Below are 14,114 nucleotides of genomic sequence, written 5' to 3' on the forward strand. Positions count from 1 at the left end.
AATTAGACGCCAATTTATTTGGCTTCGGGGCAAGGTTCTGTGATCCCGGGGAAAGAGGCCAGAGAAGTCACACTGGACTTCTCTTAGGCATGGGGTTTTATAGGGAGTGAAGGTGTTTGATTGGCTGTGGAGAAACAGGACATAGACAGGGCAAGCTGCTATTGGTAGGTAGGCCGGATTTCCAGTGAGCGGGCTAGGTGTCCAGCGCAGAGCTTAGTGTTGAGTGCAGTGGGGATTTCCAAGGCAGGCTAGGTGCCCGGTGCAGAGCTTAGCACTGAGTGCAGAGGGGATTTCCAAGGCAGGCTAGGTACTGGATGCAGAGCTTAGTGCTGAGCGCAGAGGGAATTTCTGGTGAGCGGGCGTCGGGTGCAGAGCTTAGCGCTGAGTGCAGAGGGGATTTCCAAGGCGGGCTGGGTGCCGGGTGCAGAGCTTAGCACTGAGTGCAGAGGGGATTTCCAAGGCGGGCTAGGTGGCGAGTGCAGAGCTTAGCACTGAGTGCAGAGGGGATTTCCAAGGCGGGCTAGGTGGCGGGTGCAGAGCTTAGCGCTGAGTGCAGAGGGGATTTCCAAGGTACCGGGTGCAAAGCTTAGCGCTGAGTGCAGAGGGGATTTCCAAGGCGGGCTAGGTGCCGGGTGCAGAGCTTAACACTGAGTGCAGAGGGGATTTCCAAGGTACCGGGTGCAGAGCTTAGCGCTGAGTGCAGAGGGGATTTCCAAGGCGGGCTGGGTGGCGGGTGCAGAGCTTAGCGCTGAGTGCAGAGGGGATTTCCAAAGCGGGCTAGGTGGCGGGTGCAGAGCTTAGTCCTGAATGCAGAGGGGATTTCCATGGCGGGCTAGGTGCCCGGTGCAGAGCTTAGTGCTGAGTGAGGAGGGGTTTTCCAAAGCAGAGCTAGATGATGGCGTAATCTGGTGACGTAATTTTCAGGTGGGGATAGGAATGGGCGTGTCTGAGCTCCCGGCGAGTCAACCGGCCTTACGGGGACAGCCCAGCTGAGGTCTGGAGCAGGATCCCGGGCTTGGGCCTCCTAGAGATGACACAGCAGGCGCCATTCTCCCGTTACCCCCACCGCCCAGGCTTCAGGTGAGCCACGGGGTGAAGGCGTTCAGCCCGGGAACTGGAGCCCCACTTGTGCGGAGAGGCGGAGGTCTGGGTAGAGCCAGGCTGCATCAGCCGGTGACACGCCCCAGGCGGCGCGCACGCCTCGGAACGCTCAGCCCCTCGGTCGCCGCAACCGCGTCTCTTACGCAGGGCGGGGCCCGAGTGAGCGGCGGGGAGGGGCCGGCAGCGGGGCGACCGAGATGGTGGCCTCCGGGGGCCTAGAGCGGCCCCGGGCGCGCACTCGCCCTTCCGGCCCGGCCTTTAGTTACCGGCTCCCGCGTTCGGCAGAGCGACGGTTTCAGCCGGTTCCACGTGTCAGGTCCGCCCGGTGCCGACTTCCTCGCCGCCCCCACTCCCCCGATGTTGGCCTCAATGGCGGCCCGCCCCTCCTTCACCCGGACCGTGGGCATCTGGGCCTCGCCGAAGCCGCCAAGGTGGCTGCTCGGGCTTCCAGAGCCCGGGTCCAGCCCTTTGCCACCGAGGCCCGAGCCTCTTTTCTGCCCTAAAGAACTTGTCCTGACAGCCTCTCGCTCCCGGTACTGATGTTTGGGGTCGCCCGCCTTCTTGGGTGGAGCGTTACGATCCCGGTTGGGTGGGGTGTCCGGTCCGCAGCACCCTTAATCCGCATTCAGCCACCCCAGTCCCCCTTCCGAGGTTCGTTTGGGTGAACGTCATCGTCCCTGTAAGCATTCCGTGAAGACTCTTTACGTTTGTAGGGACCCGACACCATCAGCACAGGGCTCTTTTGGGTCCCTCAGTCTACCCGTGCGAATGGGCTCTAAAAGCTCTTCAGAGGGAGCAGGCGGGTGGAAGGTCGCCCCGAAGACCAGGCAGAACAATTCCTAAGAAGGTTGGGGCTCTCAGCGTGAGAACAAGTAGAGGGAGCCCTAGTGGGATCTCCGTGCACCCGGTGCTGTGGAAGTGGAAACTGAGAGGGCCATAGGTTGTGCTGGTAGGCGGTGCACAGGTCCTTGGCACTCATGGCTCTTTTTGTCTTAGCTCCTAAGGATCTTGCCTGTCCAAACCCAGAAGACAGTGCACGAAGCCAGGGGACATCCGCCATGCTCCAAACAGCTTGGCCTCAGGTGAGCTGAGCTTCTTTCAGTATTTTTTTTTTTTTTTTTAACTCACATTAGCTGTCAGATAATCAGGAAAGGCTGAGGAAGGCCTAACTTGGCTAGGCTGTGTTTCCCTATTTGTATGCATCCCAGATGTAAATACGTGCTGGGGAATTAAAAGTTTTGTGTATAGAGAGTGGTGAGTTTGGATGTATAGATTTAAATCGAAGAAAGTGGACCCATGCCAAGAAATTCTTTCTGAATGTGGAAGTCCAGATCATGTTCTGGAAATGAGAGTCACCTGCTGAAATCGGAATTTTTTTTTATTTTTGAGAGAGAGCGTCTTGCTCTGTTGCCCAGGCTGGGGTGCAGTGGCATTATGATCTGGGCTCACTGCAGCCTCTGCCTCCCGGGTTCAAGTGATTCTCATGCCTCAGCCTCCTGAGTAGCTGAGTAGGTGTGTGCTGCCACGCATGGCTAATTTTTTTTTTTTTTTTTTTGAGATGGAGTTTCGCTCTTGTTACCCAGGCTGGAGTGCAATGGCGCAATCTTGGCTCACCGCAACCTCCGCCTCCTGGGTTCAGGCAATTCTCCTGCCTCAGCCTCCTGAGTAACTGGGATTACAGGCACGCGCCACCATGCCCAGCTAATTTTTTGTATTTTAGTAGAGACGGGGTTTCACCATGTTGACCAGGTTGGTCTCGATCTCTCGACCTCGTGATCCACCCGCCTCGGCCTCCCAAAGTGCTGGGATTACAGGCTTGAGCCACCGCGCCCGGCCCTTTTGTTATTTTTAGAGTCAGGGTTTACACCATGTTGGCCAGGCTGGTCTCAAACTCCTGAGTTCAGGTAATCCACTTACTTCAGCCTCCCAGAGTGCTGGGATTACAGGCATGAGTCTCTGTTCCAGGCCTGAAATAAGAAATTCTTTATTGGAGAGGTTGCTCCACAAATTTTATGTATCCCAGAAAGACTAGTATTATTTTAATCTACATTTTCTAAATGCTGATGCAAGGACTCTGAAATTGGAGAGAAAGCTGGATGTACTCTACTAACAGGAAGGGGTCAGCGAAAGTGGTTCAATATGAGATGGAAGAAGTAGATAGTGGTATTGTAGGTTATGGTGAGGACAGTGATTTCTGTTCTGGTTCACCAGGAAGGCACCGAAGAATTTTAAGCAGGGGGATGACTGGTTGGATTTATATATTAAAAAGATTTTTGCCCTTAGTGGCAAATTGGCTGTAGAAAGGTGTGAGTCAATTAAGAGGATATTGCAGTCAGGTAAGATATTAAGTGTTGTCCATTTAAAAATTTAATTAATTTATTTATACTTTTTATTTTCTAGAGCAGTTTTAGGTTCACAGCAAAATTAAATGGAAGGTACAGAGATTTTCCATGTATTCCCTGCTCTGAGGGAAGTTCAAATACAAGTCTGCTATCAGCACAGTACAATGTTAGTGTCTTTAAAAGAACAGAAATGCTTTTTTTCTTTCCTTATTCTCTCATGTGCCCTAAGTAGCCTGTGAGGTTTGATTGAGAAATAACTTACCCCTGAAACAATTTAACACTGCTACTTAAAACAGGTCATGTTTTAGAGCAGTTTCAGATGATAACAAAATTGGGCAGAAAGAAGAGTTCCTGTGTATCTTCTGCCACCCCAAAACGCACAGCCTCCTTCATTATTAACACTCCACACCAGAGAAACACATTTGTTACAGGGATGAACCTACACTGACACATCATTGTCATCCAAAGTCAGTGGTTGACATTAGGGTTCACTCTTGATGGATGACATGTATCCACCATTATATTATTATGCAGAAGAGCTTCACTGCCCTACAAATCCCTTATGCTCCTCTTATCCATCCTTACTTTCCCCTTCGTCCCATCCCAGGTGACAACCATCAGTTGATGTTTGCACTCTCTCCATAGTTTTGCCATTTCCAGAATGTCATACAGCTGGAATTACACAGTTACGTCGCATTTTCAGGTTGGCTTCTTTCACTTAGTGATAATGCATTTCGTTTCCTGTATGTAATGCCTTGATAGATCATTTTGTTTTAGTGCTGAATAATATTCCATTGTCTGTATATACTGCAGTTTATCCATTCACCTACTGAAGGATATCTTGGTTGCTTCCAAGTTTTGGCAATAATAAATAAAGCCCCTATAAATGTCCACATACAGGTTTTTGTGTGGACATAAGGTTTCAGCTCCTTTAGTTAAGTACCGAGGAGCCATGACTGCTGGATTGTATGGTAAGAGTATGTTTAGTTTGTAAGAAATTGACAAACTGTCTTCCAAAGTGGCTGTTCCATTTTGCATTCATTTCTTCCCACCAGCAACGAATGAGAGTTCCTATTTGTTTCACATCCTGGCCAGTGTTTTGGATTTTGGCCTTTCTAGTAGGTGTGTAGTGGTGTCTCATTGTTTTTATTCCCCAGTGACGTATAATCTTGAGCATCGTTTCATATGCCTCTTTGCTATCTGTATATTTGCTTTGTTGAGGTGTCTGCTGATGTCCTTTGCCTGTTTTTTAATCGGCTTGTTCATAAAGAGTTCTTTGTATATTTCAGATAATAGTGCTTTATCAGATATGTCTCCTGCAATACTTTCTCCCAGACTTTAGCGTGTCTTCTCATTTTCTTAACGTATTATCCTTTTAAAATATGGCTTAATTCCCCCTCATTTTTTTTGTTTCAAATTTTTTTTCCCCAAAACATTGTTAGCTAGTTTTTCACACATGCTTTTTTAGATGACTTTAAATGATCTCCCACTCCTGCACAAATTTCATGGATTTTTTTGGTAGGAAAGTGGATTTTATTGAATTCATGGGTAAATTTGGAGATAACTGACTTCGTTACAAGTTTGATTCTTCGCATTCAGAAGCACTATATGTTCCCATTTATTCAGTTCTTTTTAAATGTATCGTAGTAAACATTTGGCGTTCTTCCATCCTGTTCTCACTGATTTCTCTTAGGTCCATTATTAGCAATTTTTTGTGTGAATGGCATCTTAGTTTCTTTCAGTGCGTCTTCCAGTTTTATCATGGTACTTAGGAAAGCTATAATTCTGGTTTACTTACTCTGTATCTAGATAACTTAGTGAATTGTTTTATCAGCTCTAAATGTTTTCAGTTTATTTTCATGGCTCTTAGATGTCTTTGGGCAGGTAGTTATTTCATCTGCAAGCAAAGATATTTATGTTCATTTACTTCCTATATTTATGCTCCTTTTCCTTTCTGTTGCAAAAATAGAACCTCACCTTATGGCGAATTGTCAGCTATCAACTTTAATGGATTTGCTCTGGCATTTTACTGTTTAGGTGGTGTTTAATGTTGGTTTCTCACTCTCTTCATGAGTTAAACAAATTTTATTTATGGTTAAACCATTTTTGAAATCAGTTATTTAAGGAAATGTCTCTTAAGCATCTAGTACCTATCAGGCACTGTACTGTGTGCTAAACCAATCATGAGCAAACAGTTCTTGCCTCATGGAGTTACACTCTGGTGGGGGGATAGGTAGTAAACCACATCATATGACGTGAGAGAAAAAGAAAATAAGATGAGGTGCATAGGGACCAACCACCGGAGGAACAAAAAGATACTGTTTTTAATAACCCAACTGCCTTAAAACAAGTTTTTTTCTTTAATATTAGGCACTTTCTAGGGCTCATGAAAGTTGAGGATAGTAGATGGCAGGAGAGGCAGACAGTTTATGAAAGAAGAGCTGATGGATGTAGGCCGGGAGAAGAACGTTATGAGAGAAGCTCTGGAGATGTCAGGGGGTGAGGCTTGACTTGCTCTAAGAGGAGGTGAAATTGCTTTTCCCTGTGCGCCTGTGGTTACTGTCCTCAGAGGCCCTTAACGCCTTGGCAGAGCAGTCGTTGTACACAGGACACATGATCCAGTCTGCTGTCTGGATTTTTGGCTTACGTTATTTTGGGGGCCCTTTGGACCTCATCATTGCCCAGATTAAAGGCTGGCTCTCCCTTTGAGGAGTGTCTAAGTTATATTTTTTCCTTTCAGTGTTTCCTTTAGAGCTGAGTTCTCTAACTGCTCTTGTTGAAAAGGCTCCTCTCATAAGGACCTGCCTATAGAGCCAGTAGGGCTGCTGTGAGCTGTTTGAGTGGCCAGAATTTATCCTTGCTGTACAGTGCTTCCCCCTTCCTTCAAGACCAGTTAGCGTCAGACCCCTTCTCCTTTTTTCCCTGTGCCCACTCCAGTGCATAGGCTGCTTCAGGGCTACCAGGAGTCAGAATGTAGAATGTGACGTGTGAGAGTTAGGAGCTTGGCTGTGCCCCTGTGGTAGGTATTTTCATTTTTAGTATCTGCAAAGAACAGGGCTGACTGCACAGGGTAATGAGACTCTCCTGGGAGGTGGAATCATCAGTGGGAGCATCAAGGTGAGAAGGCATACAGGTCATAAAACCGCCTCCAAGCTGAGAGCCTCATCTCTGTGTTCTGCCCTATGCTGACTAGAAGTAGAGTAAGGCTGGGTGCAGTGGCTCAACGCCTGTAATCCCATCACTTTGGGATCCATATTCGGGTGGATCACCTGAGGTCAGGAGTTCGAGACCAGCCTGGCCAACATGGTGAAACCCCGTCTCTACTAAAAATACAAGAATTAGCCTTGCGTGGCGGTGTGTGTCTGTTATCCCAGCTTGAACTTGGGAGGCAGAGGTTGCCATGAGCTGAGATTGTACCACTGCACCCCAAGCTGCCAGGGTGACAGAGCAAGACTCCGTCTCGAAAAAATAAAAAAAAATAAAATAACCAACCTGAAAGCCTGGTGCATAGGGCTAATCAACCAGTATAGTTGTCTTCATTCTTGGGAAGATGGAGATGGCCCGGGGGAGGGAGTCAGAGAGAGGAACGCCTAGTGAAGAGACAGCCTTGGTAGTTGGGCTGGAGCTCAGAAAACTGGGAGACAGGTCTGTGCCCAGGAACTTGACATTGCCAGCCTATCTTTGAAGACTGGTGGTTCAGAGAAGAGGGTCAAAACAGGATGGCTAAAGGTTTCTTTCAAGAGAGCCAGCTTTCTGATAGGCAGAAAGGTGGAAAAGAGAAATGTGTATATTTCTAACACTTCTCTGCACATAGTGGACAATGTTGGGGAGAACCAAAGAGATGCCAGGTGCAGGTAGCAGATGGGGCTGTGCGTGTGCACTTTGGATGAGTGGATAGAGGGTGGATTCAGAGATGCAAGGTCCAGGGAGCAGACAGGGCTGTGCTTGTGCACTTCGGATGCGTGGATAGAGGGTGGATTCAGAGATGCAAGGTCCGGGGAGCAGACGGGCTGTGCTTGTGCACTTCGGATGCGTGGATACAGGGTGGATTAGTTCATTTTCGTGCTGCTGATAAAGGCATACCCGAGACTGGGAAGAAAAAGAGGTTTAATTGTACTTACAGTTCCACGTGGCTGGGGAGGCCTCAGAATCATGCCGGGAGGACCACAGGCCCTTCTTACATGGGGGCAGCAAGGGAAAAATGAAAGAGCTCGTGCAGGGGAACTCTTTAAAACCATCAGATCTCATGAGACTTATTTACTATCACGAAAACAGCACGGGAAAGACTTGCCCCCATGATTCAATGACCTCCCACCAGGTGCCTCCCACAACACGTGGGGATTCTAGATCAGATTTGGGTGGGGACACAGCCAAACCATCGCACAGGGTGAGTCACAGCTGTCGGTAGTGGTTGGGGTATAGAAAATAAGGAGACAGGAGTATGGAGTGCATGAGGGTAGGAGGTGCCAGGGGACAGATCTGTGAAGCCAGGAACCTAGGAGCAGATACAGTTGCCAGGGAGAAAGCACCTGGATGCAAGGCTGTAACAAGCAGTAGCAGTTAGGGGCTCCAGAGCCAGGGAGATGGGAGAGGCTGGGGCTCCCTGTGTGCAAGTGGAACTCCGGCTGAGAGCTTGCCCTGTCTGTGTGCTGGCTGCTCTTGTTTGAGAGGCTGCACCTCTGGGGCTGCTCAGTGGGGCTGAGTTCCATGTGGACTCAGGCAGGTTTATCTCTTCCCCGAAGCTCAGGCTGCTCCCTTCTCCCTTCTGCTTCTCACACAGAGACTGAGCAGGAACCTGTGGTTTCAGGAGTCAGTGGCTTTTGAGGACGTGGCTGTGTACTTCACCCAGAACCAATGGGCCAGCCTCGACCCTGCGCAGAGGGCCCTGTACAGGGAGGTGATGCTGGAGAATTATGCAAACGTGACTTCCCTGGGTAAGGCCTCCCTCTGTGGCCGGCTGTAACAGTTTGCTATCTTCCTCAGATGTTTTGGGGATTCTGGTAGCCCTAGGGTTTGATGACTTCAGAGAAGAGTTTTGCAATCACCAGCCTCCAGAAATACTGGGGAGGGAAATTCTTGCTTCTCCTTTTTTTGAGACAAGTCTCGTTCTGTCACCTCAGCTGGAGGGCAGTGGCACAGCCATGGCTCACTGCAGCCTCAAAGTCCAGGGGCTCAAGCAGTTCTCCTGCCTCAGCCTCCTAAGTAGCTGGGACTATAGGCGTGTGCCACTGTGCCTGGCTTCTCTTTGGTTTTGAAACTAGACTTCCTTATACTCCAGGTAACAGTGTGGTTCTGGGCCCTGAGGGAAAATGTTCTTTTTTGCTTTTTTGGAAATGGAGTTTCAATCTTGTTTCCCAGGCTGGAGTGCAATGAATGGCATGATGTCGGCTCACTGCAACCTCCTTCTCAGGGGTTTGGGCGATTTTCCTGCCTCAGCCTCGCATGTAGCTGGAATTACAGGCATGTGCCACGACGCCTGGCTAATTTTTTATATTTTTGATAGAGATGGGCTTTCTCCATGTTGGTCAGGCTGGTCTCGAACCCCAACCTCAGGTGATCCGCCTGCCTTGGCCTCCGAAAGTGCTGGGATTACAGGCGTGAGCCACTGCACCTGGTCGGGAAAGCATTCTCTCTGGCACCCTAGGTAAGCCCTTTGTTCCTTCATCCATCCCGTTTTCTGGCGATGCTGGCCCTCTGTTTGCGGAAGAGTCTCCCAAGGGAGCAGCGTGTACATCATTCCTGAGGGAGTTTCCCTTCTGAGTCAGGGCCAGCTTGCAGCTTCTTTCGGAGGAGAATCATACCTCCTCAGCTTAACTGTGGAGCACAGTTTGGACCTCCATGTGGAACTCTCACTTGGTCTGCTGGTGTTCCGTTTCTCTCCCAGGTAGCCTGACGGAGGGTGGGCTGAGAGAGATGCCAGGAACAGCTCTGTATGTCTCCCCTCAATTTGTCTTTCTCTTTTTCTTCATGAAGTAGCATTTCCATTCCCCAAACCTGCTCTGATCTCTCACCTGGAGAAAGGGGAAGCGCCATGGGGACCAGATCCCTGGGATGCCGAGATTCCAAGAGGCATCAGTCAGGGTGAGTGTGAGAATCCAAGGCAGTTTCTTGTTTTGTCTCCCTGCTTTGCGAGGAGAAGCGTTCTGTATGCTGCCAGGAACAGGGCTCCCAGTCATTCACAAGTCGATGCTCACTGCACTCTGACCTTATGCTGAGTTCTGAGCCTGAGCTTCGAAAGACCACATGGCCTCATGTCATCTGCACATTGATGTGGCTGTCCTCCCAGGCAGAAAAACTGACCCTGTGGCTCCTAAACCACTTCTTTCTTACTTACCAGTGGAAAAGTTCTAATTGTATGCCACTTGTCATTGCAAAGAAGTGGGGTTTCAGGCAGCTTTAAGGAAAATATGATTTTGGCCAGACTGATTTATTTGTGCTATAGCTGTGAATTTTACTTTAGGCCTTCAGCCCTGAAAAGAATGGCTTTAATTTGCCTTTTTAGTATCTAAATCACTTAAGAGTTTCATTTGCTATAATCTTTATATCTACATTTTATTTACCTTAGGTGGGATGTTAGAGGAAAGGGCTAGGAATATTCTCCCATCATAGCCCCCTACACACACACACACACACACAAACATGCAAAGGGCTAGGAATATTCTCCCATCATAGCCCCCTACACACACACACACACACACACACACACACACGCAAAGGGCTAGGAATATTCTCCCATCATAGCCTCCTACACACACACGCGCGCGCACGCGCACGCACACACACACATGCAAAGGGCTAGGAATATTCTCCCATCATAGCCCCCTACACACACACACACATGCACACACACAAACATGCAAAGGGCTAGGAATATTCTCCCATCATAGCCCCCTACACACACGCACACACACACATGCACACAAACATGCAAAGGGCTAGGAATATTCTCCCATCATAGCCCCCTACACACACACACACACACACACACACACGCACATGCACACACACAAACATGCAAAGGGCTAGGAATATTCTCCCATCATAGCCCCCTACACACACACACACACACACACACACACGCACATGCACACACACAAACATGCAAAGGGCTAGGAATATTCTCCCATCATAGCCCCCTACACACACACGCACACACACACACACACACACATGCACACACGCTTCTGTTACAGCTGACTTTCTGAAAGTCATTTTTTTTTTTTTGAAACAGAGTTTCGCTTTTGTCGCCCAGGCTGGAGTGCAATGTTGTGATCTCGGCTCAGCACAACCTCTGCCTCCGGGTTCAAGCAATTCTCATGCCTCAGCCTCCCGAGTAGCTGGGATTACAGGCATGCACCACCATGCCCAACTAATTTTTTTTTTTGTATTTTTAGTAGAGACAGGGTTTCACCATGTTGCTCAGGCTGGTCTTGAACTCCCGACCTCAGGTGATTTGCCCGCCTCGGCCTCCCAAAGTGTTGGGATTACAGGTGTGTGCCACTGCGCCCAGCAGTAATCATCTTGGATCTCAGAATATTGTGTGGGATATTTAAATCTAGGCTAATTAGAACATTGTTTAGAATCTGACGTGATTTCCTGGGTTACAGGTAGGGGATTGGGATCCATTTTTTCCTGGTTTGTGTTTCTCTACAAGGCCTCTTGTCTTGCTGGAGCTGCTTCTCTGTTCTCCCCAGTCCCTCATTCTTTTTTTCCTCTTCTGGGTTTCTGTTTCTCTTTAAAAAATTTTCCCATTTCTTCCCATTTATTCTCTTCTCTTTTTTCCCCTCATGCCTTCTTTCCTTCCCATTCTTGATTCTCCTTCCCATTTCACTTACCTTAGCTCATTTTCCAGCCTTTCTCACAGGGAGCACTTCCTGGCTGTCTTTCCTGTTCTGTTTTGTGTCTTTACCTCTCCAATTGTATGTCATTATTTTTCTGTTTTTTTTTTTTGAGACAGGATCTGGCTCTACTGCCCAGGCTGGAGTGCAGTGGCCTGATGTGCACTTACTGCAACCTCTGCCTCCTGGGATCAAGTGATCCTCCCGCCTCAGGCTCCCAAGCAGTTAGGGCCACAGGTGTGCACCACCACACTCGGCTAAGTTTTGTATTTTTTGTAGAGACAGTGTTTCACCACGTTGCCCAGGCTGGTCTCGAACTCCTGAGCTCACCTGCCAGCCTCAGCCTCCCAAAGTGCTGGCATTACAGGCGTGAGCCACCACACCTGGCATGCCGTTCTTTTTCATTGTCTGTCTCATCCTCCTTTATAGATGCTTGTGTATAACCATGTCACATGTATATCTTTAACAGTTGCATTGTGCAAGAGAAATTAGGACCACTGGATTCTACTTTTCTTCCAGTTTTGTAACTAGGGACACTTGTGGTTTCTTTGGTCAGGTGGTGAGTCCTGGATCAAAAGTGAAGGGCCAGTTATAAAGCAGGAAGCCGCTGAAGAAACAGAGTTGCACAGAATGCCAGTAGGAGGACTTCTCAGGAATGTTTCTCAGCACTTTGATTTTAAAAGTAAGGCAATGAAGCAGACTTTCAGTCTAAATCCAAATCTGATACTTCGAGGAGGAATGAAGTTCTATGAATGTAAAGAGTGTGGGAAAATCTTCCGATACAACTCAAAGCTTATTCGGCATCAGATGAGTCATACTGGGGAAAAGCCCTTTAAGTGTAAGGAATGTGGCAAAGCTTTCAAGTCCAGCTACGACTGTATTGTACATGAGAAAAACCACGTTGGAGAAGGGCCCTATGAATGTAAGGAGTGCGGCAAAGGTTTGAGTTCCAGCACAGCCTTGACTCAGCATCAGAGGATCCACACTGGAGAGAAACCCTATGACTGTAAGGAGTGTGGAAAGGCCTTCCGCAGGAGCACCACGTACCTTCAGCATCAGAGGTTACACACGGGGGAGAAACTCTATCAATGTAAGGAATGCTGGAAAGCTTTTGGTTGTAGGTCACTTTTTATTGTGCATCAGAGAATTCATACTGGGGAGAAACCTTACCAATGTAAGGAGTGTGGCAAAGCCTTCACTCAGAAAAAAGCCTCCATTCAGCATCAGAGAGTTCACACTGCGGAGAAGCCTTATGAATGTAAGGTGTGTGGGAAAGCCTTCAAATGGTATGGAAGTTTTGTTCAGCATCAGAAATTGCACCCTGCGGCGAAGAAGCCGGTCAAGCTTCTCAGGCCATCCCTGGTCGGGCCCCAGTGCCCCTCTTTGGCCTTATCTCCTGCTCTTCTCCAGGGGTCCCACACTGCTCCAGCCGTGGCTGTGCCTTCACTGACCTTCCCACATGCTGTGCTCCTTCCTCCCTCTGGGAATTTGTTCATGCTGCTGCCTACATCTGGAATACCTTCATCTGCCCAAATAGTGCGTGTCTTCCTGGGTCTCACTCCCACTGTGAAACCTCCCCCAGTTATTCTCACCCCTTCTTCTCACTCCTCATGAGCTTTACCTTAGCAGCCTTATGGCTCTTATGCCTAGCAAATCTCCAACCTAATTTTATTTTATTTTTGAGCCAGGGTCTCTCTCTGTCTCCCAGGCTGGCGTGTGGTGGTGTGATCTTGGCTCACTGCAACCTTCACCTCCTGGGTTCAAGCGATTCTCGTGCCTCAGACCCCTGAGTAGGTGGGATTGCAGGCACGCATCACCATGCCTGGCTAATTTTTGTATCTTTAGAAGACACGGGGTTTCACTCTGTTGGCCAGGCTGGTCTCAAACACCTGACCTCAAGTGAGCTGCCTGCTTTGACCTCCCAAAACGTTGGGGTTACAGGCGTGAGTCACCGTGCCCGGCCTGCAACCTAGTTTGAATTTCATTTGTAGTTTTTACCTCACCTTACATGTGTTACAGTTGTTTCAACGTGAACTCCATTATAATCTATATACAGTTAAAGACCGTGTTTCTATCATCTCTTCTGGATGGAAGATGGAAATACTTAACCTTTGCGTTGTTCTCTTTTAGGCTGGAACAGCAGTGGCTGCATCTGCATCGTGGGGTTGCTGGTGGTAGAACACTTTGGTGTCAGGGAAGTTTGGAAGGGAGGATATCCCGGTATTCGGCCATTATGATTAGAGATAAGCAATCTGGGAGAAACAGGAGGGGCATACAAGACCTGTGGCTGCTAACAGAGGATTGAATAAGCTTCCAGCAGTGGACCGTAGAGATTAATGGAGATTGTTCAGTGGGCCCATGGCTCGATGGGGTATTGATACAGCTGAAGTTACGCTGCCCTGGCACAGACCTTTGAGGGTCTCATACGTCTATGCAAATGATAATGGGAAGTAAACAGTGAAAAAAGAGTGATAGCAATCTTGTCTTTAAACATGAGGTTTTGTTTTCTTTAGTTTTGCTCTTGATAGCCAGATGTTTCTTTTAACCTTTATTTCCTAAGTAAATATACATAAATGCATTCATCTTTGTTGCGTCTGTTGTGATTTTTCTTCATGAACATTTTGTTTTTTTTTTTTATTGACAAGCACTGGCTTCTATATTTCATATTTATGAATTGTAAATATGAATTTGATGAACTACTAAAGAAATAAAAGTAATGGTGTAAAACCAGCTCAAGGGGAATCTGAATGGGCCTCCGAAATGGTTTTTAAAGGAGCTGTGTAGCGGGTTAGTGGCTGGGCTTATGCGGTAGTTTATGATGTGGAATTCGGGG

General features: G+C 48.1%; 1 protein-coding gene across 16 annotated transcripts; it reads left to right on the top strand.

The window, feature by feature from the left end:
- The first annotated feature begins 959 nt into the window (after positions 1 to 959).
- On the top strand, positions 960 to 13,863 carry ZNF621 (zinc finger protein 621). 16 transcript variants are annotated; one of them, XM_078354724.1, is made up of 6 exons: positions 960 to 1,080; positions 2,098 to 2,183; positions 8,224 to 8,377; positions 9,417 to 9,524; positions 11,838 to 12,817; positions 13,412 to 13,863. In XM_078354724.1, the coding sequence occupies exons 2-6, from the start codon at positions 2,160 to 2,162 to the stop codon at positions 13,457 to 13,459; spliced, it is 1,314 nt and encodes a 437-aa protein (XP_078210850.1). In that variant the 5' UTR covers positions 960 to 1,080; positions 2,098 to 2,159; the 3' UTR covers positions 13,460 to 13,863. The 16 variants fall into 16 exon arrangements, with proteins under 16 accessions (XP_078210850.1, XP_078210853.1, XP_078210846.1 ...); XM_078354727.1 differs by having other exon boundaries at positions 9,420 to 9,524; XM_078354720.1 differs by lacking the exon at positions 13,412 to 13,863 and adding an exon at positions 4,051 to 4,146 and having other exon boundaries at positions 11,838 to 13,040.
- The last annotated feature ends 251 nt before the right edge of the window (positions 13,864 to 14,114 follow it).

This window comes from Callithrix jacchus, chromosome 17, assembly GCF_049354715.1.
Source record: "Callithrix jacchus isolate 240 chromosome 17, calJac240_pri, whole genome shotgun sequence".
In the NCBI taxonomy this organism is placed as follows: Eukaryota; Metazoa; Chordata; class Mammalia; order Primates; family Cebidae; genus Callithrix; species Callithrix jacchus.